Source organism: Lithobates pipiens, unplaced genomic scaffold (genome assembly GCF_037356315.1).
Source record: "Lithobates pipiens isolate NorthernLeopardFrog02 unplaced genomic scaffold, aLitPip1_a1.2 Scaffold_1, whole genome shotgun sequence".
Taxonomy (NCBI): domain Eukaryota; kingdom Metazoa; phylum Chordata; class Amphibia; order Anura; family Ranidae; genus Lithobates; species Lithobates pipiens.
Genome location: NW_027507685.1, coordinates 156,240,417 through 156,268,129, shown reverse-complemented (window position 1 = coordinate 156,268,129; position 27,713 = coordinate 156,240,417). Strand labels below are relative to the sequence as shown.

General features: G+C 43.8%; 1 protein-coding gene across 4 annotated transcripts in view; it reads left to right on the top strand.

The window, feature by feature from the left end:
• PIP5KL1 (phosphatidylinositol-4-phosphate 5-kinase like 1) overlaps positions 1 to 27,713 on the top strand; it is a 75,302-nt gene that overhangs the window by 22,918 nt on the left and 24,671 nt on the right. For 3 of the 4 annotated variants that reach the window (XM_077478769.1, XM_077478768.1, XM_077478771.1), the window contains 7 exons: positions 573 to 746; positions 4,002 to 4,052; positions 5,630 to 5,784; positions 6,601 to 6,725; positions 18,275 to 18,309; positions 20,106 to 20,161; positions 20,264 to 20,376. In XM_077478769.1, coding sequence (XP_077334895.1) covers positions 573 to 746; positions 4,002 to 4,052; positions 5,630 to 5,784; positions 6,601 to 6,725; positions 18,275 to 18,309; positions 20,106 to 20,161; positions 20,264 to 20,376 — 709 coding nt within the window. Of the gene's footprint in view, positions 1 to 188; positions 438 to 572; positions 747 to 4,001; positions 4,053 to 5,629; positions 5,785 to 6,600; positions 6,726 to 18,274; positions 18,310 to 20,105; positions 20,162 to 20,263; positions 20,377 to 27,713 lie in introns of those variants that run through there. The other variant, XM_077478770.1, reaches the window with a different exon arrangement.

Genomic DNA, 27,713 nt, shown 5'->3' with positions numbered 1-27,713 from the left:
GATGATGACACACCGCTCACATGCTCAGCATCACACCCAGTTACAGATATTCTGACCGTGCAGGACTGTGCCTGGACCTATTGTATTTGCCTCCCTCGTTCATTCATTGTCTCTGTTTCATGGAAAACAGAAGTAACAGTATTTCGATCCTCTCTTAATCGTTATCCATCTGTCTCCTGCATGCCTCTGATATCATCTCTGCTATCCCTATTTTTTTTTTTAATCTAGCTTTCCTGCTAGAACATTGCAGACAGTTTTAATCATGTTCATTCTGAATTGCTGCTGTTAATCTACATTTTTAATCTGTAATTCACTACCTTCTCCCTATCTGTAGCAGGCCCTTTCCCTGAAGATTTTGTATAAGGAGATTTTATATAAGCCCTTTGTATAATTTCCTGTTCACCGCTGGATTGCAAGCGCTAATGGGCAAGGCCTGTGTACGTTTTATGTCCAGTAATATCTGTATGTTTTACAGTGTTTATAGTATCTCATGCTGTAAAGCTCTGCTGACCAAATTAGCATTATCAATAAGTAATAATAAAAAAATAATAGTAATAATGTGTTTCTTTTAGGGGGAGTCCCACGCCAGTACCAGGAGGCGCCGGCTCTTTTGGAAACTTAGACAACGGTGGAAACTCCTCGGGCTTTTTGAAATTGACAAAGAGCATGAATTCTACAGTTTGACGTGTGACCTTAAAGAAGGGCTCAGAGATGCCATTCAGGAGGTCACCCAGAGTGACATACAGGTAAGATGTGTGTGTTCATGTCACTATGGAGTCCCACTTGTAAAGATAAACTAATCCAAACCTGTCCACCTTGTCTGTTCACTCAGGTGTATGAAATGTTGGGTTACAAAATGGAAGTGAGGGAATTTAGCACGTCCCTAGCAAATCCTTACTAGTCACATCTAGTCATATTCAATGACAGGTGTTTTTTGGAAAAAGTAAACAGTTTAACAGGATCATTCAAGATTCGGTCTTCTAAAGCGGAACTAAAGGCAAAAAAACAAAAAGTATTATGAACAGATAGGTTCATTATTGCAAAAGAGACATGTAAATTCTCTTCTGCAATAACATAAACTAGCCTGCTTGTTTGCAATTGCAATCCTCTGCAGAATGTACATGGAGCAGCGCATGCGGAAGAAACCAAGGAGCAGATGCTAACGCCAGTGAGGGACCTTGCGGGCGTCGGACACCTGGAGCATAAAAATTCCTGCCTTTTAGTTCTGCTTTCACAACTAGCAGAATATTCCAACCTAATTGCTTTCATCTTTGATTTGATCCTGAAAGATCAGTTGACCTTGACTGAAATGGTATTTAATAACAATCAATTACTAGATTCAATAATAATTTTGAGAGATTGTGTATTTGAGCAATTTAATTGATCTCTATGTTGCTAGTAATTATTATTAAGAGTTGGGGTAGACCTAGCAAAGAGTGAAAGAGGCCAAATTAAAAATTAAAATGTTCCTTCACAGGTCCAAAAAAAAAAAAGTTCAGGCTACAATTTTCACCTTCAGCCCAGAACTAAAATAAAATAATATTCCTGCGCTAACCAAATCTGTACATTTAAATACTGCTGCAGACACTGAAGGAAATATCAGAACCCAAATAAAATATAAAATAAAGGTAATGCTGCGCTGTAAAATGAATAATGTGCAAGTAAAGTGCAAAGGTGCTCACTAAAAGATATATTTGAACGAGGCAATATCTTATTATAAATATATGTCAAATCCTTGACAGTATAAAGAAGGTGTATCACATGCTCAACTTATTCTTCATTAGGTAAAATGGTGATGAAATATATCCAACTAATGTACAAATAAAGTGGAAAACAGTGCTCAGTTGAAAGTGCACTAAAAGATGCGCTTCCTATGAAAAATGCATAGCAAATCCTAAAAGAACGTATAAAGACGTATCAAAAAAATATATATTCATATAAATATATCAACAAGGCTTTTCATAGGTGAAAACAAATAAAATTAATAATGTCCATAAAATATAAAGTGCAGCATGGATTGGTGACTGTATGTTAACAGTTTCAGCAAAAGATAAAGTGCTAGTGCTGGTGACAGAGTGCTGATGGCAAGTGAATTCCTGGCTCATGTGCAGCGTAATTTGTAGATGTCCCCTTACTTTACCGCTGTAAGGTAACAGCATGTGGGTATATCTCTCTATCGACAGGGCCGTTTTTAAGGCAGGGCGAAAGAGGCAGCTGCCCTGGGCCCTGTCATTATTGTGGGACCCAAAGCAGCTGCCTCATACTTGCCAACTATTCCAGTTTAAATTTCCTTGTCTCTTGCTGTGTCCTGATATCTCAGTGTGAAGTGCTGCTACCAATGCTGCCCAGCTCCGCCCTTTTGTTGTATACAGATGACTCATCTGCAGACCCTGTGTTTTCATGTAAATAACCAGCATTCATATGTAAATAGCTGCATAGATATGTAAATAAAGGCGGCATCCATATGTATAGCATGACCCCTGGAGTGAGGAGATGATGTGCTGTAACCTCTAGCAATGAATCAGTGAGCCGTATTACTGTACAGTATTCTCAACAAGCAGAAATCATGTGCTGAAACCTCTAGCAACTAATCAGTGAGCTGTAATGTGTGCTGTAACCTCTAGCAACCAGTCAGTGAGCGGTAATGATACACTGTAACCTCTGGCAACTAATCGCAATAGCTGCCTGATCTGATTCAGTAAACTGATTTTGAGTCTAGCTGCTATTTATTATATGTCTCAGAGCAAGTGGAGAGCAAAACTGCATGCGGAGGGGGCCCAAGAACAGTTTTGCCCAGGGTCCAATCAATATTAAAGACGGCCCTGTCTATAGAACCAGTATGTCCCCTGGCAATCTCCCAGTCTGGTGACTGGGAGATTGCAGTTGATGACTGGTCAATTGTTAAGGACGCGGCGGCCGGCTTCGCGGCCCCCTGGCCCGTGGTTAGCAACCACCTATATACAGTGGGAAAATGAGAACCACAAAACACGTAAAAAATTGCATCAAAAATGCACCGCTTGCGTTTTTGGTGCAGCTCCTTTGAAGTCTATTAGCTGGAAATCATGGGAAAAAAGTCCCCGACCCTTTCCAAAAACGCTGCAGCTGCAAAACGCATAGATGTGAACTAGTACCATAGGAAACCATGTTAAATGGACTGTAGTGCATTCTGCAAACTGCAAAATACACTAAAAAAATTAATAGGTGTGAACGTAGAGATTGTCTTACTTCCTGTTGTGTCTGCAGAACAGAAAGTGAAGGGGAATCTCCTCAAAAGGTCACAAGTAGCAGAAAAGAAACCAGTGAGGGTTTTAAACCTTCTGTGCTCTACCCAAAACTTTAAAAAAAGTTACTTGCTAAATTAAGTTTTAGGGTAAGGGTTAATTTGAATGGTTATGGTAAATAGTGAGGACTAAAGGTTAGATGAAGTGCTAATATTAAAGTGTGTGTACATCAAAGAACTCCCCTTATCTGGTCCTGTTTGGTCTGTTAAATTTACCAATGAAAGCATTTTTTTTCAAGCATACACTGTTTAATACGTGCATAAATAAACAATGATCCTACAAGAAATACAGTGAGCCGATATCTTCCTGTTTTCTCTGTCCTGTTTTTTTTTTTTTTTTTTTACTTTACATCTGGTACTACTGCTATATAATTCATGATATATATACTGTACATACAGTTAGGCCCGGGACAATGGCTAGGCAGAAGGGAAAGCTGCCCTGGGCTCAGTGTGTATTATAGTGATGAGGGCACCACAAGTTCCTTCTACTATAAGGCTGACAGGAGTAGTGACCCTGGCATCACTCCTTTTGTCAGCCCAGCGCGGGCAGCAGCAGAGGGAGAGCTGGGAGTCCGGGCACTGCATACAGTATACCCATACAGACTGATTAGTTTAGTACACTGTTGTGTGCTGGATGTAGCTGCTGTACATCTGCATTGCAGTGGCATAATTTGCACCAAGGTGTAAAAATATTATTTGAATTTGGTCTTTATTCTTATAGCCCCAACTTACAGATGAAGATTACAGTGCTAAACTAACACAGGGACACAAGGTAAGATTTGTTATAACCGCTATGTAGTGCCATTGTACCTGAGAAAGTTGCATAAACAGCAGAGATGTGCTATGACCACAGCCAGTTATTACAGTTTTTAATATTGATGTGAGCCCAAAACTGGGTAGGTGCTGGAAAGCTGGGCTTTAAAGGAAAACCCAAACTGGTCTAAACATTTTGTGTGTTCAATAAATGTTTTTTGAGCTCAGGGCCATGAAACATTGGAACATTCATATCTAAAGTATGAAGCAGTAGACCAGCCTTTACCAACCTTTTTAACCCAGAGGAACCCTTGAAATAACTTTCAGGTCTCAGTGCACCCCTTTCAATAATTTCTACAGTATATCTACAGCTCATGTTTCATTAGTGTGAAGATTGATACTTCCATTGGTGGCCAGTGAGAATTGGGCTCCCCTTACAAAAAGATGGTTATTAGTGTCATTGGTAGCTTATCTTAGAGGCAGAAATTGCTCATTGTTCAAGGAACCCCTAGAAACCTCTGAAGGAACTGTGTGGTTCCATGAAAACCTGGTTGAGAAAAGCTGCAATAGACAGTATGTAAGCAAGGCCTTGATCCACCACCAATGATGGTCACGCTGGCTGAGAGCACCTCCAACCATCTTCCTGAAACAGTAATGTGATGGTGTACAATCACCGGAAATGTGGAGGAATTCCATTACCTTGGTAGCTCACACACACTCAGTCTGTGGCCCCCCCTTCCCTGTTCAATTTCACACCGGCAATCTTTTCAGATGCTTTACTTAAACTTTGAAACTGGTTCAACAACACCAAATGATGCCAACTTCCTCTCCAATTTTCTTTTCTGCAAACTCTAGTAATTCTTATTGTTAAAGGAGAAGCATAGCCAGAGCTATTTTGGCTATATTTCTCCTATGTATCACAGCAGCGCAGTTCTGCGCTCCTGTGATGCGTTTTAAGCTGAAAGTTAGCTGAAGCCCGCTGTCAGCTGACATCACAGAACCAGTCCAGTCTCTGAAAAGATACCAACCATATGGTCGGAATCTGCCCAGAAGCCTACACTGACAGCTGGAACAGCCTCTCCGCGACCCACTGAGGAATCTTATGGTCCAGGAACCTTGCTGTGTCTGGAGAGAACCATTTTATACTTCTAATCATACATGTGATCCGGTGGAGCCCCTTTGGATCTTGGGATATACTTGAGTAAGCCAACGTTTGATAAATAGGCCCCACCCTTTCTCATTCTACTGTTAAATTCCAGAGAACATTGAGATTCTGGCATTTAAAGGACAGGCTGTATGTTGGGCAGATAGTGATGCTCCATGTAGAGCTGAGCCTGTCTAACTAGAGTGCTCCTTTAGGACCCAGGGATCCATCTGAAGACTAACATAGGTACATATAGGTCTTACACTTCAGCACTACTGTCTTAAAGTCGTTTTAAACCAGGCCAGGTTCACTTTAAAGCCCAACTCCAGACACACAACCTCCTACAGACTGTAACCTTTTCACACTCTGCCCGAGTCTAATAAACCCTTTGGCCAGAGTTGGCCTTTAAACCGTTAATATTTGTCTAAAACCTCCAATCCTGCATACAACAGGGTTATATGATGAGGACGTATGCGAGCCCGGTGTTCCAGCATTTTCGCCAGTCTCTCGGGATGTCTGAGGAAGGTTACCAGCGCTCTCTGTCAGCCTGCGGCCTCTATCTGCAGTTCATCAGTAACTCCAAGAGTAAAGCAGACTTCTTCCTGACGTGAGTTCAAAGGATTTATTGATAGAACCTTTTACCTCCTAACACTGAGCTAGCATGGCTGTCCTTTAACTATATTAAAGAATATATTTATAATATGCTTTTTTTTTTTAAAGCTGATCTTTAGCCAACCTTCATTTTTGATAAAGTGGGGAATAGTTAAATTTTTTGCCATATATTTATTTCTGCCGGTGACCCCATTTGAGAGATATTACCTCACTCCGTGTCCCTGTGACACTAGCACAAGGTATGGGTGGAACAGCTGTGTTTATGGCAGGACAAAATGGCATAAAATCACTGTCAAAGGTTCTCACCCTTTCCCCGTTAGTGAGATTTCCCCTTACTTCTGATAGGAAGTGAGGGGAAATCTCCCCAGTGGAGACACAGATGACAATTTAAACCTGGCCCTATTTATAGGCTTACCTGTAGGTACAAAAGAACAAAGGGCGTTTACTACCAGTTTAAGTTGGACCCTAAATTGTAAAAAACATATAAATTAAATGATGAAGATTGATAGAAAAAGTGTTGAAGCCTCTTAAAATGTGTGTAAAGTAAAAAATAAATAAATACGGTAACCTCTTTCTGCTTTGGTTGATTTCCCCATGTCTCTTGCTCTAGTGAGAACTTTAAAATGTTGGATTTCCTCAGTGACAAGGGTCTGTAGGACAAAGAGAGGTTGAATCTCCCCAGTGAAGATACAACAGTAATATAAACCTTACAGGGTTTCTAACCCTTACACATTATATCCACACTGGTAAAAAAAAAAAACATTTCTTTATGTACACTTTAACTACTTATGTGTTTATGTTCTGTTTTTAGAAATGACAAGCGATTCTTCCTTAAGACGCAGAGTAAGCGAGAGGTTCACTTTCTGCTACAGATCCTGCCAAAGTATATTCAGCACTTCCAGGCCTATCCGCACTCCCTGCTGGTGAAGATTCTGGGTGAGCACACTCTGTACAGTAATGCAAAATTTCCGCTGTTGTGTCTGTAGTTTTTTGATGATTGTACAAACGTGCACCCCCTTCCTGCCTAGGTCAATTTTCAGCTTTCAGCGCTGTCGCACTTTAAATTACCATTTTGCGGTCATGGAACACTGTACCTACCCAAACTACATTTTTATCATTTTGTTCACAGAACTAGAGCTTTCATTTGGTGGCATTTAATCACAACTGGGGGTTTTTTTTTGTTAAATAAACAAAAAAAGACCAAACATTTTGAAAAAAAAACCACAAACACATTTTTCCTAGTTTCTGGTATAAAATTTTGCAAATGAATAATTGTTCTTCATAAATTTGAGCCAAAATGTATTCTGCTACATTTCGTTGGTAAAAATAACCCAAATCTGTGTGGATTATTTAGTCTGTAGGAAAGTTCACAAACTACGATGTAGTGTAAAACATACCCCGCGCTGCCGAAATAGTAGCAGCTGACACAACAAACAGATAACTTTGTTTTAAAATAGAAAAGGTGCATAAACTGTAGCGCTAAAGTCTTTGAATTAATGGCCTAGTCAAACTAATGTCATAAATTCTGTATAGAATGATTCCAAGTGAGTATTGACAAGACTTATGACATAAACTATATGTCACGCCTGTTAACAAGTGAGAAAGTGACAAAACTTATAACGTAAACTGTATATCACACCAATTATCACATATAAATAGTGCCATGTGAATAATTCCAAAAATAAATCCAAAACTTATATAGAAAGTCCGTAGGCAATATTATAGAGTCCCCAGTGTTTAATCAGAGCCTTGAAGATCATTAAACCAGCATGTTGACAAGGAAGATGGAAATTGAAATCACCAGTGTGACAGCACCACCAATGAAACAGATGCAGGCTTACCAGATGATTCGAACCCAAAAGAACGTAAATTCTATGAGTCAAGCAATCTTATGTTGTCAATCGACAGCTGAGATATAACCTTTGGAAAATGTGTCCCAAAACTTATGGAAAGTCTGTCTCCATGCAGAGGTGGTTGGTGTCAAATTTCAATCAGTGGGTAGGAGAAATGGAGAATCAGGGCCACATAGTGTAATTCGGTATGACTAATAAAATGTATTAAAAGTAATACACTTCCATTTCAGAAGTAATTTCAAGCGCTTATATACAAAACAATGGTGGCAGAGGAGGAACCAGGAACACCACAAACAAAAGGTTGTTCATTAAAGCGGTTCTCCACTCTAAAGTGGAAGTTCTCATGTGATTCCTCCCCCCCTCCGGTGCCCCCCCCCCGTTGTGTTCTGGGAAACACACAGTTCCCAGGACACAGCGGGGACCAGCAGAGACGCGCAGCGCGACTCGCGCATGCGCAGTCGGGAACCGTCAGTGAAGCCGCAACGCTTCACTTCCCGATTCCCTGACAGAGGATGGCGGCGGAGGCAGCAGAGAGAGGAGCGATCGCTCGTCATCTGACGCCGACATCGCTGGACCCTGGGACAGGTAATGTGAATTTATTAAAAGTCAGCAGCTGCAATATTTTTAGCTGCTGGCTTTTAAGATTTTTTTTAAAGGTGCAGAACCGCTTTAAGGCAGGAACCCTATACCACTTGACCAATAGCTTATATCCCTGTTCTTGAAAGTGACTTGCTATAGAGGATTTGTGGGCCAGTAAAATAATCCTGTTGATTTGCAGTCTTGTGAAAAAAATCTGAAGGCAGGGCCGGACTGGGAATAAAAAAATAAAATAAAATCTCATACCAGCCCCACAGCATTATTATACCAGCCCAACAGCATAACGTCATTATTTTCTTGTTCATGAAAGGGAAAACCATGCATTTTAATGCACATTTGATGAAACATGTATTATATATAGCTATGAAATCACATAGGGCTTTATAGATATATATAAAATTCCAGTTAAAAGTGGTCAATCATCAAGGGGGACCCCAGGAACTTAGAACGTGGGGGGGGGCCACCTTCTGCAGAAAGAATACACTAAGGTAAGGGCTCAGTCAGTGGGCTCCAGCTCAGTGGCTCTGGTTTTATGCTATAGTCTCCTCTCCACAGTCCACACAAGTCTGACTTCTCCCATGAACCCCATCCCGGGAGCGCTCCCACTCTTGACACCTCTCCAGACTCCCTCAGAGACCGCAGACATGATACAGAAGATGGTCAGAGACCGCAGACTTGATGCAAGAGCTCAATGCAGCCTCACAAGTGTCAATAAAATGCAGCCTCACTGTCCCCATCAATGCAGCCTCACTGTCCCCATCAATGGAGCCTCACTGTGCCCACCAATGCAACCTCACTGTGCCCACCAATGCAACCTCACTGTGCCCACCAAATGCAGCTTTACTCTGCCCGTGAATTCAGTCTCACCCTGCCAACAAATGCGGCCTCACTGTGCCCACCATTGGATGGGGACGGTGCTCCTTCCAGAGGATCTGTTTGCTATGAGATGAAGTGGTCCCTGGCCACCTCCACCTTCAGCCATCCTTATTTTCCGACCCCAGTCAGCCTGTCCTCTGGTCCTGGGGAAGTGGAGAGCACTGGGTGGGAGCTGGAGAGAAGGGGGAGCAGAGAGTACTGGCGGGGTTGGAGAACACATGGGTGGGGGCAAAGAGCAGGGGGGAGTGTAGATCACAGGGGTGGGGAGTGGAGAGCGCTGGGGGGAACTTGAGAGCCCTGGGGGGGCCAAAAAGAACAGGGGTGGAGAGCACTGTAGGCTGAGAGCACTGGGGGGGGCTAAGAGTGTGGGGTGGCGAAGAGCACTGGGGGCTGAAAAACAGGGGTGGACAGCATGGCGACTGAAGAGTACTGGGGGGGTACAAAGAGCAGGGGGGAGAGCTTGAAAGCACCAGTGGGGACCAGAAAGAACAGGGGTGGAAAGCACGGGGGACTGCAGAGCACTAGAGGGGTGGAGAGCACTGGCAGGGTTGGAGAGCACATGGGTGGGGGCAAAATGCAGGAGGAGTGGAGAGCACAGGGGTGGGGAGTGGAGAGTGCTGGGGGGAGCCAATAAAGAACAGGAGTGGAGAGCACGGGGGTAGGGAGCACTGGGGGGGCTGGAGAGCGATGGGTGGAGCTTGAGAGCACCAGGGGGCCAGAAAGAACAGTGGTGGGGAGAATGAGGGTCTGGAGAGCACTGGGGTGGGGGCTGGATAGTGATGGGGAGAGCTGGAGAGCACTGGGGGGTGAGAACGAACATGGGGGGGAGAGCACTGGGGGGAGTGGAGAGCACTGGGGGGGGAAGAACAGGGGGGAGAGCACTGGGGGGTGGGGAGAACACTGGGGGCGGGAAAGAACAGGGGGGGAGCACTGGGGGGAGTGGAGAGCACTGGGGGGAAGAACGGGGGGATTGGGGAGCACTGGGAGGAGTGGAGAGCACGGGGGGGAAGAACGGGGGAGAGCACTGGGGGGGGAGAGCACGAACACGGGGTGAGCACTGGGGGGAGTGGAGAGCACTGGGGGGGAGAACAGGGGGGGGGAAAGAACGGGGGGAGTGGAGAGCAGGGGGGGGAAGAACGGGGGGGGGAGAGCACTGGGGGGAGTGGAGAGCGGGGGGAAAGGATGGGGCGGAGCACTGGGGTGGGAGCGCGAAAGGGGGAGGAGTGGAGAGCACTGGGATGGTGGCCAGAGAAGGATGGGGAGAGCTGGAGAGTAGGGGGGGCAGAAGGAACAGGGGTGGAGAGAATTGTGGGGGGGCAGGAGAGTGAGGTGGAGGAGGAGATCACTGGGGGGGGGGGGCAGGGAGCACAAGGTGAAATGGGGGGGCATTAAAATAAGTAAAATAAGTTGGATAGGAGAATCGGCAGGGGGCTGCATATAGAGGAAATTGGCTTTCTATATTCCTCCATGCAGCCACTGAATGCTTGATTCTCTTCCTCTCACTCCTGCAAGCATTCAGAGGTTGCATGGAGGAATATAGAAGGCTAATTTCCTTTATATACCGATCCTCCTATCCAGGCACTGTGGCACACAGGGCGGGCTGTACGGGCAGCATCTCGCTGGTGGGCATCTCGCCTGCCCCCCTAGATCGGCTTGTGTGACAGACCAAGGACTCAAGGGAGGCTGTGAAAGAGTGGAGAGATCCTGCAAAGATATCCAACCCTGTTGGGTAGCAAAATGCATGCATCTAGTTCTACCCAGTGCTTTCAACCCCCAAAGTTGTTTATTATAAAGCCCGGGTATGAAGTCTGGGTTCTGGATCACCGGTGGGGGGGGGGAGAGGCTTTTTGTTGAGAATATATGAGTAAGAACTGCAATAGTAGCCCCGATTGTAGAATGCCTCTTCAATCTCTGATAATATTTATGAGCGACTCATGGGAGTGCAGACAAAACAATCGATGAGGCATGTTGTTCCACTTGCACCCACAGTTTAGACTGTGAGGGAGTGCACCATGAAACCACTCTAGACAGATGTAAGGCTCGATAATAGGAGATCAGGTCGGGCAGACCAATTCGCCCCTCCCCCCCTTCCGTGATTTAGGCAAAACCAACGAGTAGCGAAGTCTAGAGACTTTGTCTTTTTTTAAATGTCAATTTATTCATTTTTATTGCATTTTAGTGTAAATGTGAGATCTGAGGTCTTTTTGACCCCAGATCTCATATTTAAGAGGTAATGTCATGCTTTTTTTTCTATTACAAGAGATGTTTACATTCCTTTGTAATAGGAATAAAAGTGACACAATTTAAAAAAAAAAAAAAAAAAAAACTGTGTAAAAATAAAAGGTAAAATAAATAAGAAAATGCTTTTATTTTTTTTAAACACGCCCCGTCCCACCGAGCTTGCATGCAGAAGCGACTGCATATGTAAGTAGCGCCCGCATATGAAAACGGTATTCAGACCACACATATGAGGTATCGCAGTGATCGGTAGAGCGAGAGCAAAAATTTTAGCACAATCCCTCCTCTGTAACTCAAAACATGCACTCTGTAGAATTTTAAAATATCACCTGTGGAGATTTTAAAGGGCAAAAGTTTGTCGCTATTTCACAAGTGGGCGCAATTTTGAAGCGTGACATGTTGGGTATCAATTTACTCGGCGTAACATTATCTTTCATAATTATTATTATTATTATTATTTATTATAATCATATTTAAAAAAAAAATGGGCTAACTGTACTGTTGTCTTATTTTTTAATAAAAAAAAAATTATTTTAATAAAATAAAGCTCCAAGCAATAATTAAAATAGTTATATATATATATATATCATATATATATATATATATATATATATATATATATATATATATATATAAAGAAAACAAATTTTTTTTTCCAAAATGTAAGTAAAGGACCCAGTTCACGTGCCAACTTTTTAGGGATTTTTTTTTTTGCCCACTTTTATTTAAAAGGTTTTTTTATACAAAGGTTTCCAGCGCAGGGTTTCATCAGCATCACGCTAACACAGAACAACATAATAGTTACATGCCTGCCTACTGGCTGTTGAGTTGCCCACCTTGAACTGTACATGCTCCCTGCCTATTGGACTCCAGAGAGACTCTGGGTCAGTGTCCCCTCTTTTCTCATTAGTTGATGGTCTGGTCAATGCAGCCACTCTGAAGAATACAGCCTCCTGGCTGTTTAGACTGTTTAATCCTTCAGTTAGCTTCTGCTCAAACTAGAGCTTTCCCAGTCTGTTAGGCCTAGGCACCTACAGAACGACTCTCCTAGGGATGGTAAGCATTGGCTGGCTAGACTGATTCCTTTTTGTGGGTAAACACCCATCTGACAATAAATCTCACACCTGCTCAGGTACCCCTTCGCTGCTGAACCAGTCATTAACTGCCTTGTAATACTGAGTCAGACCATCTGTCAAAATATTACTGTACCATTTTCAGGGGTTCCCTGAGACTTGAAAGTTATTTCAAGGGTTTCTACATGTTAAAGTGGTTGTAAACTGCTGGCCTTTTTTTTTTTTGGGAACCTACAAGGTAAAGGCATAATGTGCTAGTACGCACCGCATACTAGCACATTATGTTAAAGTTACCTTAAAACAAAGCCCTTCCAATGCCGAGATGTCAGCGCTGCAGGCGCTCCCATCTTCACCCGTCATGCTTCCAGGTTCGCAGACTCTGGTTCTGTGACTGGGGGAACCACGATGATGTCACTCCCGCGGGACCCGCTGTTCACGGCACAGGGCTCTGAAGGAATGGTATGGGTGGCCATTCCTTCAGAGCGCATGCGCCAGTGATGTCACTGGCTGCATGTAATATAACTACTTTCTAACCGGACACTTTTAGGAGATATTTACACTACATATAGGTAAGCCTTATTATAGGCTTCAAGTGAATATAAAAAAAATCGCCACACCCCTGTTAAAATGTCAGGTTTCTGTAATGTAAAAAAAATTAGACAAAGATAAATAATTTCAGAACTTTTTCCACCTTTTTAATGTGACCTATAAACTGTGTAACAAACTTAAATCTTTTAGGTGGAGGGAAGTAAAAATAAAAAAATAAAATAATATGGTTGCATAAGTGTGCACACCCTTAAACTAATACTTTGTTGAAGCCCCTTTTGACTATCAGCATGGCACATCTTGACTTGGCAATATTCGCTCACTCTTCTTTGAAAAAATACTCCAAATCTGTCAGAATGTGAGGGCATGTCCTGTGCACAGCCCTCTTCAGATCACCTCACAGATTTTCAATCCGATTCAGGTCTGGGCTCTGGCTGGGCCATTACAAAACTTTAATCTTCTGGTGAAGCCATTCCTTTGTTGATTTAGATGTATGCTTTGGGTCGTCATGCTGAACGATGAAGTTCCTCTTCATGTTCAGCTTTCCAGCAGAAGCCTGAAGGTTTTGTGACAATATTGACTGGTATTTGGAACTGCAATTCCCTCTACCTTGACTAAGGCTCCCATTCCAGCTGAAGGAAAAACAGCCCCAAAGCATGATGATGACATCACCATGCTTCACGGTGGTTATGGTGTTGTTTTGGTGATGTGCAGTGTTGTTTTTGTGCCAAACATATCTTTTTGAATTATGGACAAAAACGTCAACCTTGGTTTCATCAGACCATGAAACATTATCCTACATGCTTTTGGGAGACTTCAGATGTGTTTTTGCAAAATTTAACTGGGTTTGGATGCTTTTCTTTGTGAGAAAAGGCTTCCGTCTTGCCAATCTACCCCATAGCCCAGACATATGAAGAATACGGGAGATTGTTGTAACATGTACCAGAAAGCCAGTACTTGCCAGATATTCCTGTAGCTCCTTTAATTTTGCTGTAGGCCTCTTGGCAACCTCCCTGACTAGTTTTCTTCTCGTCTGTTCATCAATTTTGGAGGGGACGGTCAGTTCTTGGTAATGTCACAGTTGTGCCATATTTTCTCCACTTCACTGTGTTCTAATGCCTTGGAAATACTTTTGTACTCTTCTTCTGACTGATACCTTTTAACAATGAGATCCCTCTAATGCTTTGGAAGCTCTCTGCGGACCATGGCTTTTGCTGTAAGATGCAACTAAGAAAATGTCAGAAAACCTACTAGAACAGCTTTACTTTTATTTGGGGTTAATCAGAGGCACTTTAACCAGTTCCCGACCGGTGCTGATGTACGTTGGCAGAATGGCACGGACAGGCAAATGGGCGTACAGCTACGTCCCTTTTAAATTTGCCGCCGTGCCATCGCATGAGTGCCACCTTCCAGGATACCCGCGATTGTCTCATGGGGGGGGGGGAGAACGGGGAGATGTTAATGTAAACAGAACTCCCCGTTCTGCCAAAGTGACAGTGTCACTGATCTCTGCTCCCTGTGATCGGGAACAGATATCAGTGACGTGTCACACGTAGCCATGCCCCCTACAGTTAGAAACACGTCCCAGGACACACTTAACCCTTACCCTGCCCCCTAGTGGTTAACCCCTTCACTGCCAGTGTCATTTACACAGGAATCAGTGCATTTGTATCGCTCATTGGCGGAATTATAGGGGTCGCCAAGATCGCCATGGCGACCGGGCCCCTTGCTGCAGGGGGCCCTTGAGGGCCCCCTGTACTCTTCCATAGGAGGGGAGGCTGAGAGGAGCTCCCTGATCATCAGCTGAACTGAAATCGGCACTATGCAGGGAGCTCCTCACATTAGGGTAAAGTGAAAGCACAGTGTGTGCTCTTTGTCTCCCCCTACAGTGCAGTACCCGGCAGGAAGAGCCAAGGTAAATGTCTGTCGTTTTTTTTTTTTATAAGACTAGCTACTGTATTTGTGTTTATATGTATGTGTGTGTGAGCATGCATGTGTGTGTGTGTGTGAGAGCATGCTTGTATGTGTGTGTGTGTGTATGTGTGTGTGAGTGTGAGCATGCTTGTATGCTTGTGTGTGAGTGTGAGCATGCTTGTATGCTTGTGTGTGCGTGTGAGCATGCTTGTATGTGTGCGTGTGAGAATGCTTGTATGTGTGCGTGTGAGCATGCTTGTATGTGTGCGTGTGAGCATGCTTGTATGTGTGTGCGTGTGAGCATGCTTGTATGTGTGCGTGTGAGAATGCTTGTATGTGTGCGTGTGAGCATACTTGTGTGTGTGTGTGTGTGTGAGAGCATGTGTGTGTGTGTGTGTGTGTGTGTGAGCATGCATGTATGTGTGTGTGGGAACATGTATGTGTGTGAGCATGCATGTATGTGTGTGTATGTGTATATATGCATGTGTGTGAGTGTGCATGTATGCATATGTATGTAAGTGAATGTGCATGTGTTTATCAGTGGCGGTGCATCCAAAAGGGTGCACAGGTGCCGCCCCCTCTCTCCAGCCACCCCCTCTATGACCAATGGATAGATTCATGCATAGCATAGCATGAATCTATCCATGGCCACCGCTGCCACCCCATATTTAGGTGTCTTGTCCCTTTTGGGGTGCCGGGCGCCTAAATTACAGTGGCGGGGGGTGTTTTTGCAGCACCTGATTAGAGCCATGGGCTCTAATAGGCTTCAAAATAGGTGAACTGCGTGCGCCATGCTTGACGCTCACAGTCTACCCAGGTGTGTTAGAAAAGTGAATTAATATTCACTTTCCTAACACTGAACCGCCTCTCCACCAATCAGGTGTGCGGGTCTGTTACCCATCACCTAATTGGCTGAAACGATAGGCACAGCTATTGGACGCCCATCAGGAGGAGAGGATGGGAGATGAGGATGGCAGGAGATGCATGGAGCACCCCACTCATGGCCGTTACCCGCTGCCCCACCAAGACAGGGTAAGTGGCGGGCAGACAGCGAGCTGGCAGTGGGGATTCACAGTGGCAGCATTTAATGGGCACACCAACAGAATTTGATGGGCACAGCGGTGGCATTTGATGGGCACAGCGGTGGCATTTGATGGGCACAGCGGTGGCATTTGATGGGCACAGCGGTAGAGTTTGATGGGCACAGTGGTGACATTTGATGGTACAGTGGTGGTGTTTGATGGTACAGTGGTGGCGTTTGATGGGCACAGTGGCTGTAATTGATGTTTTTTAAATCAGTTCCTTTATATGCGGCCACCCACTTGGGACTGGGCCCTGGTGTTCCACCATCGGGCACGGAGAAAAGAGCCCTGTCCGGAGGTCGGGGGGGGGGGGGGCCTCCATAGTTTCCTGCATCGGGGTCCTGAAGGTTCTAGTTACGCCACTGATCGCACTGATTGCTGTATAAATGACAATGGTCCCAAAAATGTGTCAAAAATGTCCGCCACGTCCGCCATAATGTCGCAGTCACGATAAAAATCGCAGATCGTCGCCATTACTAGTAAAAAACTTTTTTATAAAAATGCCATAAAACTATCCCTTATTTTGTAAACGCTATAACTTTTGCGCAAACCAATCAATAAACGCATAATTGCGATTTTTTTTTTTTTTTTACCAAAAATATGTAGAAAAATATGCATCGGCCTAAACTGAGGAAAAATTTATTATTTTTTTATATATTTTTGGGGGATATTTATTATAGTAAAATTTAAAAAATAATGCATTTTTTGCAAAATGGGTGCTCTCTTTTTTTGTTTATAGCTCAAAAAAAACAAAAAACACAGGGGTGATCAAATACCACCAAAAGAAAGCTCTATTTGTGGGAAAAAAGGACGTCAATTTTGTTTGGGAGCCACGTTGCATGACCGCACAATTGTCAGTTAAAATGACGCAGTGCCGAATTGCAAAAAGTGCTCTGGTCAGGAAGGGGGTAAAATCTTCCGGGGCTGAAGCGGTTAAATGATGGCAGTGTGTACTGACTCCTATTTAACATGAGTTTGCATGTGACTGCTTAAAGCGGAGTTCCACTCAAAAATGGAACTTCCGCTTTAAGTGCAGATGGCCCCCTGACATGCCACATTATTTTAGGGGAGGAGTGGGTACCCTGTTTATACGGGCACCCAGCTCCCACTTCCTCCCCTGGCTCTGCGGCGCTGGAAAGGAAGTTCACCTCTCCCCCCTGCCATCCTGAAATCTTCTTGGACATGTCATAGGTCCCAGAAGAGTGCCCAGCCATTCACAGTGCGGCTTTTTGTAGCTGCCGACTTTTAAATGGGTGGAACTCCGCTTTAATTCTGAACACAGTTTCCCACAGGTGGGAAAAGTTCTGAAATGATTTATCTTTGTCTCATTTTTTTTACATCACAAAAACCTGAAATTTTAACAGGGGTGTGTAGACTTTTTTATATCCAAAGTTTACTTGCGAAGGCTACTTTATTACTTTATTACTTTGTAAGTCATTAACTGTGATTTTAAATGCAAGCAGTGTAAGTACCTGAATTTGACCTGATATCAGCTTCTTGCAGTACCTGTACAGCAGGGTTGGAGTATGAGATGATGAAGCAATAGGGGAGCCAGTTTGTAGGCAGGTGCAGTCTGCTTCCTCCACTGAAGGTGGCGCCCGACCGGAGAGCAAATCAGGGAAAATTCGGGTTCCTGGAAGCAGCATTCCGGTTGGCTGCGCTGCATCCAGATGACCCTTGGCAGCCATCTTTGAGTCAGCAGAGTCTTTATAAGTCCCTGCCCCAACGTTTTTGTGCGCATTTGCACGTGTTACCGTTACACAATTTTTTTTTTTCCTATTTCATTGAATAGCCTCTGTTTTCACAATAAGTGTTGTGATATTGTTATTTCTTGCACTTAAGTAATACAGTTATATCAGTCATACAGTATCTTATGTTGTATTTATCAGGGTGGCACAGTGGTGTAGTGGGTAGCACTCTCACCTAGCAGTAAAAAGGGTCACTGGTTCGAATCCCAACTACCTGCCTGTGGTTTGCATGTTTTCCCTGTGGCTGTGTGGGTTTCCTCCTTGTACTCTGGTTTCCTCCAACACTCCAAAGACATGCTGGTAGGTTAATTGGCTTCTGTTCAAAATTGGCCCTAGTATATGAATGGGGTCCTTGATTTGTGGGTTCCTTGAGGGTAGAGACCTATGTGACAATTGTAGACACTCACTCAGGTTGAACTGGATGGACTGGTTTCTTTATTCAACCTTACTAACCATGTACTATTATCGAATACGGAATAGATTACACAGTAAATGTAATCTTGTTTTAAAAAGACATTAAAGAAAAATGTATTTTATGATACATTTGTTATTTTCCAGGAGTTCATAGTATCACACGGGATCAAGAGAGGAAGGTGAGCATGTCTGCACAACATATACGCTCTACATCCTATTCTTAAAATGTATTTTAACTTTAACAATTAACTTCTCTTATTTGGCTCCATTTTGGTCTGGTAAATAAACCAATAGAAGGTTATATCTGTTTAATATGTACAAAAAATACCCATTGATCTTGTCAGAAATTCTAAAATGTCCAATCAAGCATCTGTCGTAGCATTTGTATTAAGCATTTGTATTTTACTGTTTTACGTTTTTAAATGGAGGCACATATAAATGCCTTTGTCATTATTTTATTTGTAAAAAAAAAAAAAAAAGAGGATTCCCAGAGCACTGTAAGTTAGCTAAAGAGAAAGCACAGCAGAAGCTCACTACTTTAAAGAGGAAGTAAACCCTGATGGGTTTACTTCCTCTTTTTTTCCCTGCAAAGGTAAAGCATAATGGACTACTATGCATCGCATAGTAGCTCATTATGTGTCACTTACCTGACACAGGAGCCAGCGAAGTCGCCGCTGTCCCCTGTAGTCCGCCGCATCCATGTTGCTGGTGGCGTCTCGCAGCTCCGACGAATCACAGCGGCGCAACCGCGATGACGTCACTCCCGCGCATGCGCACGGGAGTCGCGTCTCGCAGCTCCGCCGCTGCCATACGGCGAAGCCGCGATGACGTCACTCCCGCGCATGCGCACGGGAGTCGACAAATTAGGCAAATCCATTCTTGGATTTGCCGCATTTAGTGCGCCTGCGCGCCGCTGTCTACGGCGCATGCGCCGTAGACAGCGGTGCCCATTTTCGGGCAAATATCTCCTAAACCATATAGGTTTAGGAGATATTGCTTGGACCTACAGGTAAGCCTTAATCTAGGCTTACCTATAGGTCCAAGTTGTTTGGAAGGGTTTACTTCCTCTTTAAAGCTTGTTGTCTGTCATTAAAAACTCATACGGAGGAAGGGGTGGGATCACTGCTTTTACGCCTTCTGCTTAAACTCTGTAAACAGTAGGAGAAGGAGCTTACATCTCCATATACTTAGCTGCATGTAAAACTCTGTAACGTTTTAATATTTCAAATCTACAATATTACAAAACAATTTAATAAATGTTTTAGTACTGACTATAATATATAAAGAAAAAAAATTGTAGCAAACGACTACAAGTTCTCTAAAACTCTAGGTTCACATTTGTCCGCATGTGCTCAACTCTCCTCAGTCAAATTGCGCTGCTCTGCATAGAAAATCTGCAGATAATCTATAGGTGTGTGGCCAGCTTAAATCTTTAATACAGTAACAAAAATATGGAACAGCAAGCATGTGATAATGTTAAAGTTAAGTGGAAATTTTACTTTTTTTTTTTTTTTGGATAGAGTGACGTTAAGAGAAAATCTCACCAAAGTTAAAATTTTAGTATATGTCTTGGTGAAGCGAGGATAAATTCTCACCAAAATTTGTGGAAATCCTCTCTTTGACATAAACTAGATGATCCCATTGGATTTCCCAACACTTTCTGTCTTAGTGACAATACTCGGCGGACAAGCAAAAGGTTGATTCGCAACACTAAAAACCTTATTATTCCGCTTTGTAAGATACGGTCGCCAGCACTTGTGGTCAGGCCCCAGCAAGTTTTGAACTCGCACACCCTGGTTTATGGGACTAGTGCTCTAACCCTTGAGCTATGGAGCTCTTTTTGACCCATAAAAACCTGACAGAGGGTATAATCTTTTCAAATGATAAAAAAAGTTTAATACACTAACATAAACACTATAATAAAATCTCAAAATATTTGTTCAGTGAAAATACACTTTATTGTCCTCTGTTACAGAAATACTTCATTATCATGCAGAGTGTCTTCTTCCCAGATGAGAGGATCATTGGCCGGTAGGGTGTTTTTTTTTTTTGTTTGTTTTTTTCCTCTCATGTTTAAATTCAAGGGTGGCCACAGGTGGTGTTTAGTAACTGCCTTGTCTCCAATCTGTTCAGCTATGATATAAAAGGCTGTCACGTAAGTCGCTGGACTGAGCCAGAACCAGAGGGAAGCCGAGTTCTGCAGGTCTTCAAGGATGTGAACTTTGAAGGAAATGTTATCTGTTTAGGTGAGTGTATGTTCTTCATATCTGATTTCCAAAGTTCTAGATTGTGTGTATTATATATATCCTGAGGTGAAGAGTTCCCAAATATTCAGAGAAAAGACAATGTCTGTTTTCAGGCACTAGACTGATCTAAAGGGGTGATAATATAGATCCCCACAAAATAGCAAGGTTTGGGGTTTTATTCAAATCTTTTTATGATACCAAAACCAAATGGAGATGTCAGACCCATTCTAGATCTAAAAAATCGAAATTGGCTCCCGAAGATCCACTCACTTCGCATGGAGACAATCAGGTCAATAGTTTCTATCCTTCTAGGAGGAGAACTTCTGGCATCTATCGACATCAGGGATGTATATCTGCATGCTCCTATATTTCCCACTCACCAAAAGTTTCTGTGGCTCTAGCCAGGTTAAGGGCACAGAGAATAACAGTTGTAGCGTACCTAGATGATCTATTGCTAATAGACTAGTTGGGGGCTCGTTTGGAGCAAAGCATATGCATTACAACCAGTTACCTAGAAAGTTTGGGTTGAATTCTCAACCTAGAGAAATTTTCCTTAATACCGCTAAAAAGACTGGGGTACTTGAGTCTGATCATAGACACAGCCCAAGAAAAGGTGTTCTTGCCTCAGGCAAAGATCAACTCCATATGAGAGCTGGTGCGGATGGCCAGGTCAAAAGAAAATCCCTCCATTCGCCTTTGCATGAGGTTGTTAGGAACCATGGTGGCTTAATTCGAAGCAGTTCCCTATGCCCAGTTCCATTCAAGTCTGTTGCAAAACAGTTTCCTGTCCACTTGGAACAAAAGGATTCAAGCTTTAGACTTGCCAATGTGGCTGTGCCCAAGGGTGTCACAAAGCCTCAGTTGGTGGTTACTAACTCAGAATCTGCTGAAAGGAAAATCCTTCAGACCAGTTATCTGGAAAGTGGTAACGACAGATGCCAGCCTTTAAGGCTGGGGAGCAGTACTGGAAAAGACAACTGTCCAGGGACAGTGGTTAAGAGCCGAAAGAACCTTGCCCATCAATATCCTAGAGATTCAGGCAGTCTGTCTAGTCCAGATTCAACATGAAGTTAGTCAACTTTGTGGCCAGAACAAGGGATCCACTCGCATGTGGAACAGATGCGTTGGTGACCACGTGGGATCAGCTTTCACCGATCTATGCATTCCCCCCTATTCAGTTGCTGCCTTGACTTCTTTGCAGGATCAAGCTGGAAAGAAAGCCGGTAATTCTGGTGGCACTAGCATGGCCCAGAAGGTCGTAAAGATGGCAGTGGAGGGCCCATGGTCCCTCCCACTATGGCCAGATCTACTCTCACATGGACCAATATTCCATCCTACCTTACGGCCTCTAAATTTAATGGCTTGGCTATTGAAACCCACATTCTGAAGAAATGTGGGCTTTCCAGGTCAGTTATCTCTACCCTGATTAATGCAAGGAAGCCAGCTTCCAGAACTATATATTATTGGGTCTGGAGGGCTTATATTTCCTGGTGTAAATCCAAGGGTTGACACCCTTGGAGATATGTCAGGCAGAATTCTTGCCTTTCTAAATTTAGGGGTAGAAATTAAATTGGCCTTGAGTACTATTCAAGGCCAAGTCTCAGCTTTATCAGTCTTGTTTAAAAGACCACTTGCTAAACATTCTTTAGTCTGGGGTTTTATGCAAGGGGTGATGCGGCTTAATCCGCCAGTCAAACCTCTTTGAACCCTTGGGACTTGAACTTCGTTTTGTCTGCGTTACAAAGACAACCATTTGAACCGATACAACATATTCCCCTAGTCCAGTGATGGTGAACCTTGGCACCCCAGATATTTTGGAAGTACATTTCCCATGTTACTCATGCACTTAGCAATGTAATTGAGCATCATGGGAAATGTAGTTCCAAAACATCTGGGGTGCCAAGGTTCGCCATCACTGCCCCAGTCCTTCTGACAAGGAAGTTGGTATTTTTAGTTGCTATATACTCAGCAAGGAGGGTTTCAGAATTGGCTGCTCTTTCTTGTAAAGCGCCATATTTGATTTTTCAGGATGACAGAGTGGTGTTATGCCCTTGTCCACACCTTTACCAAAAGTGGTTTCAAGTTTTCACCTGAACCAAGATATTGTCCTGCCATTGTTTTTTCCAAAACCATGTTCCAGTGAAGAAAAGTCACTACATTGTCTTGATGTGGTGAGAGCAGTGAAAATTTAAAGGCAACTGCTTAGATTCGTAAGACTGATGTCTTATTTATTCTGCCATAGGAGGACAGGCAGCATCAATATCCACTGTCACTAAATGGATTCGACAAGTTATAATTCAAATTTATAATTTAAGGGGTAAGATTCCCCCTTTTTAAGCTAAGGCATACTCTACCAGGGCGGTTAGTGCTTCTCGGACAGTGCGTCATCAGGCCTCCATGGCTCAGATCTGTAAGGCCGCAACTTGGTCTTCAGTGCATACATTCAAAAAATGTTATCAGGTTGATGTAAGGAGGTATGAGGATATCACCTTTGGGCGCAGTGTGCTGCAGGCAGCAGTATAGGTCCTCGAGTCTGGGGATACCCTCCAGGTTGTGTCTCCCTTGCTATGGGATGTCCCATTAAGTAATTACTTAATTAGGCTCTGTGTCCCATGATGTACGATTAAAGAAAACAGGATTTTTATAACAGTTTACATGTAAAATCCTTTTTTGGAGTACATCATGGGACACAGAGGTCCCTCTCCTCTTTTATGGGGTTTAAGTATATTGCTTTGCTACAAAAACTGATATGCACATGGAAGAAGGAGGGGTTATATAGGGAGTGAACTTCCTGGATTGGGTATACCAGTGTACATTGCCTAAAGGTAGCCTATTACGCATTAAAAAATTACTTAAGGCTCTGTCTCCCATGATGTACTCCAAGAAAATGATTTTACAGGTAAGCTGTTATAGAAATCATATTATTTGTAAAGCACACACCCCTGTGCAGTGCTTAAAACAGTAATTAATAAGTAGTAATAATGAATTAATAAGTAGGCTTAATTGATCAGTGTGTAGCGGCTCATTGTCTAATCTCCAGGTATCATGATACCACTGTATTTACTCTAAGGCCCCATTCACACAGGCAGTTGATGTGTGTTTTTACCATCCCTTGACTGCCCACATAAGACCTACTATGGCAACTGGAGGGGTTTGTACACTCGCTGCAATGCTTTGCTTCCTGGCACATTTAACTCAAACTGTTGAGTGTGACAGATGGCACCACCTGTCAAACTCGCCAACTGAAGTCAATTGGATCATGCCACAAATGCTTGGCTCACTGTTGTGTCACAGTATTTCTATACAAATTCCCTCTTTTGGTTGTAGAAAAGAAAAGAAAAGAAAAACAATCGCCTCATTAATGCCTGCAAATCTCTTCACAGCTACCTCTGTAAAGTTGTCTACTGCAAATCGGTTTTCAGGTGTGGTTAACACTGCTAACATTGGTGTTACCCAATGGTTGGTAGAAACTGTAAAGCTCCCTCTGTAGTATGAATGTGATGGTTCCCTTTTCAACAGCAAAGTTGTGTACACCAGTGGTTTTCAACCTTGTTCCTCAAGTTCTCCCAGCGGGCCATGGTTTCAGGTTTTCCTTTACTTTGCACAGCTGCTTTAAATCAATTTCAATGACATGGTATTGATAAGAGCTATTTTAGCTAAGAGAAGTTCCCAAAACATGGCCCCTTGGGGGGAACTTGAGGACTGAGGTTGAGAACCACTGGTGTACACCCTCTTACCTGGATGCCATCATGAAGTCTTCATTTACTCACTGCGTAAATGCATTTTTCCAAACTCTTCCTAGGGCCGTGTTGTCTCATTTCTCCACTACTCTCTGCTACTTTTGGATTGATTTATGCTCCTCAAGTTTTTTCAGCCAGTCAGGACATGGTTGCATTAGTACCTGTACTGTCAATGAAAACACGGACTTCACTGTAGTTTGTTCTAGACAGCCCAGCCTCTGTCTCAAAACTGGTACCCATACAAAATGTATTGGAATGTCATCTATGAACAGTAATATGGTGACTGGTCCTTCAATAGTAGTAAATGTTTAGGTCTTCCATTGTCCCAGACATATCCAGACCCCAAATGCTGACCTGTAATACTGCTTGGGCCACTGATTATAGTTTGGGTGCTCTCCTAGACACTGACTGCAATAATGTAGTCATAGGGTTCTATACAGTTCCAGGGCCAAGGTTCCTGACCCATGATGACTCCTCTGGAGGTATGACAACCATGATGGGCAAAGCCTGGACCTGTATTAGGAACAGCATCATGAAACAGTAAGACAGGTGGGGGTGGAGAGAGTTGACGTGTAGCGACACAGCTCCGGCTAACGAACGGCATCCTGAAGCAATGCTGGGTCCATTCTCCTCCGGACCAGAACCAAATTACTCCCCACAGCCGTGGGAACATTTCAGGCTGGTGTCCATGGTAAAATACGGGACACCCGCGCCGATGTCTGCGGCAGGACAGCTAGCCTGGTTCAGATGGCAAGATGGTGCTGGGACACAGGCAGAGCAGCATGACGTGATGCAGCCGTCCTACTCAGCTCCTCACAGACAACCTGCAGCCCTGGTGAGTGACTCTGCCCCTGCCCTGTCCGATACATAGCATGATTCCCTGCAACCCCAGGACTCCCCCCTGCATAGTGAATACAGCCCAGGCCCAGGTTCCCCTTCTGCTGAGCCTACACTGGCCACCATAATGCTAGCTATACAGGACTGTAAGGCCTCTCTTAGTACACAGATTGCATCCATCCGCATGGACTTTTCCCTATTGAAGCAAGATGTGTAAAACTTGAGAGATAGAACTGAGGCCACTGAAGAATGTATCAGTTCCTTAGAGGATGTTGTACACCCCTTATTTGTTAATGTACGGGACCACATGGGTGAAATGGCGGTCCTCCGTGCAAAAATCGTCGATTTGAAAATTAGTTGCACAGGAACAATCTTCGTTTTGTGGGGTTCCCGGAGCGAGATTAAGGCACTCGTCCAGAAAAATTCCTGTATACCTGGCTGAGGGACATCTTTGGGACAGATGCACCCTCCTTTTCTTATGTTATTGAGTGTGCACATCGCAACCCCTCAGCTCCCCCCCCCCCCTTCTGGAGCTCCCTCACGTTTCATAATTGGATCCTTAAATTTCAAGATAAGGTTGCCATTTTACGTCTTGCCAGAGAGAAAGGCCCAATAAAATACAATGGCAACACCATTTCCATATACCCTGAGTTTTCAGCAGATGTCCAATGACAAAGCATCTCCTTTGCAGTGGTGAAGGCCCATCTGTGCACTGAGGGCCTATCCTACGCCATGCTTTTCACGGCTAAACTGCGTGTTATCCATGATGGCAAGGATCACTTCTACACCAACCCTAAGGAAGCCATGGCGTGGCTAAATGACCGTTATGAAGCCGTGCTGAGACACAAGGCTGTTTGATCACAGGTGGCCAAATTCCCTGCACATACCTATATGTTACCATGTGGCAGTTTCATTACCCCTCATCTCCAAGGGCAGATGGAGGGCCCACATACTATGCCATTAATGTTGTCTATGATCCTCAGGAAATGTGCTGCCCCTTCTGCTGAGAGTTCCAGAACTGGAATCTTAACGTTTCCAGATTGGACCCTTTTACAATCCTCAAGGTCAAACTCCTTATGCTGCATATACCATCACTCGCATATGCTTCCAATTACAAATGCTGAGTATCCTGAAGCCGGACCACTTAAATGCTGAAGTATTTTTCTTCTCTCTCCTGTTGTGGTGTTCAGGAGCCAAGCCTATACCAGTTGGTGGCGTGGCCACGGAACAGTTCTCAAGTCGTTTAAGTGAAGGTTTTTCTCCGTTCAGGGATCCAAGGCTCACTATGTTTGGGATGGACAAGCAGGAAGGGGGATACAGGTTTTTTCAGGGACTTCCTATTTTTTTCTCTTTTTAGCTGTTCTTATTTTTGGTCCTGTTTTTGAAAACTTTTTTTTTTTTGTAGTTTGTTTTTTCATGTGCATTTGTGCTTCATTTAACCTGAATAGTGCCTTACACTTGTTATTGTATGTCTCTGCTCGTATATATCCCAAACAGCGTGGCATGCAATGTTATGCCTCTGCCACCAGCTCTAAGGATATACTTTGCACTGTTTGCTGTGCCATGGCCAGACCGCTAAAAATAATTTCCTGGAATACTAGAGGATTGAACTTGCCTAAGAAGCAATCCCTAGTGTTCTCGGTCCTGGGAAAAAGTAATGCCCCCACATTATTTGTCTCCAGGAAACACATCTGGGTGACTCTAAGACAAGGTCCCTTAAAGTGGTGTTTCCGCCAAAAAAAAAAAAAGAGTAAAATTGGAATTTAACTCGCCTCTAAATGCCTGTTGCTAGGGGGTTCCTCATAGTCTGCCTCCTTCAGTGCCCGGGCACCCAACGTCACTTCCCCTCAGCACAGTCATCTGGGACACGTGACAGGTCCCAGATGACTGCGCAGCTTCATTCCCCCGCATCGCTAGACCCTGGGACAGGTAAGTGTCCGATTATTAAAAGTCAGCAGCTGCAGTATTTGTAGCTGCTGACCTATAATTTATTTATTTTTTTAAGGGGCACCCCACTTTAAGTGCCACTGGTTGGATCAATCCTATCATGCTACTCATATAGTTTACTCAAGAGGGGAACTCAGTTTTGTTGGCCTAATTTCTACATGTGGAGGTTTTTCAGATTAAAACAGACCCAGAAGGCAGGTATGTAATACTTATGATACAAATTGCCTCAGTGACACTCACCTTGGTTACTGTCTATGTACCCCCCCCCCCATTTTCCACAGATGTGCTGGTAAAACTGTCACTCATGCTATTGTCTAGGCCCTCAGGCCCACTGCTGTATGTGGATGACTTTAATGCTGTAATGAGCCCAGCCATGGACCGCCTGGAGGGAGGGGGCAGATCCTTCAATTCCTTTACTGAGTGGGCCCGGGTGTATGGACTCGCCAAGATATGGAGATGGAGACATCCGGATACGTGTCAATTTTCTTGCCATTCGGACTCTTTCCACACCATGTCTCCTATAGACCTGGCATTTAGTACAAGAGATATCCTCCCAGTGGTCTCTGCCATATCCTACTTACCTAGGGGGTGTCGGATCATGCCCTTTGAGGATCTCCTCCTTCCAGGATCAGGCCCGAGTGTGTGGCGCCTGGACTCCTACTGCTTGGAGGACGAGATAGTACAGGGAGAATGTAAGAAGGGTATAGCGAACTACTGGACTGAAAATATGGGCACAGTGGACCAGCTTACTGAATGGGAGGCCTTTAAAACCACATTGTGGGGTACTTTTATGTCCATTACTGGCATTCTACG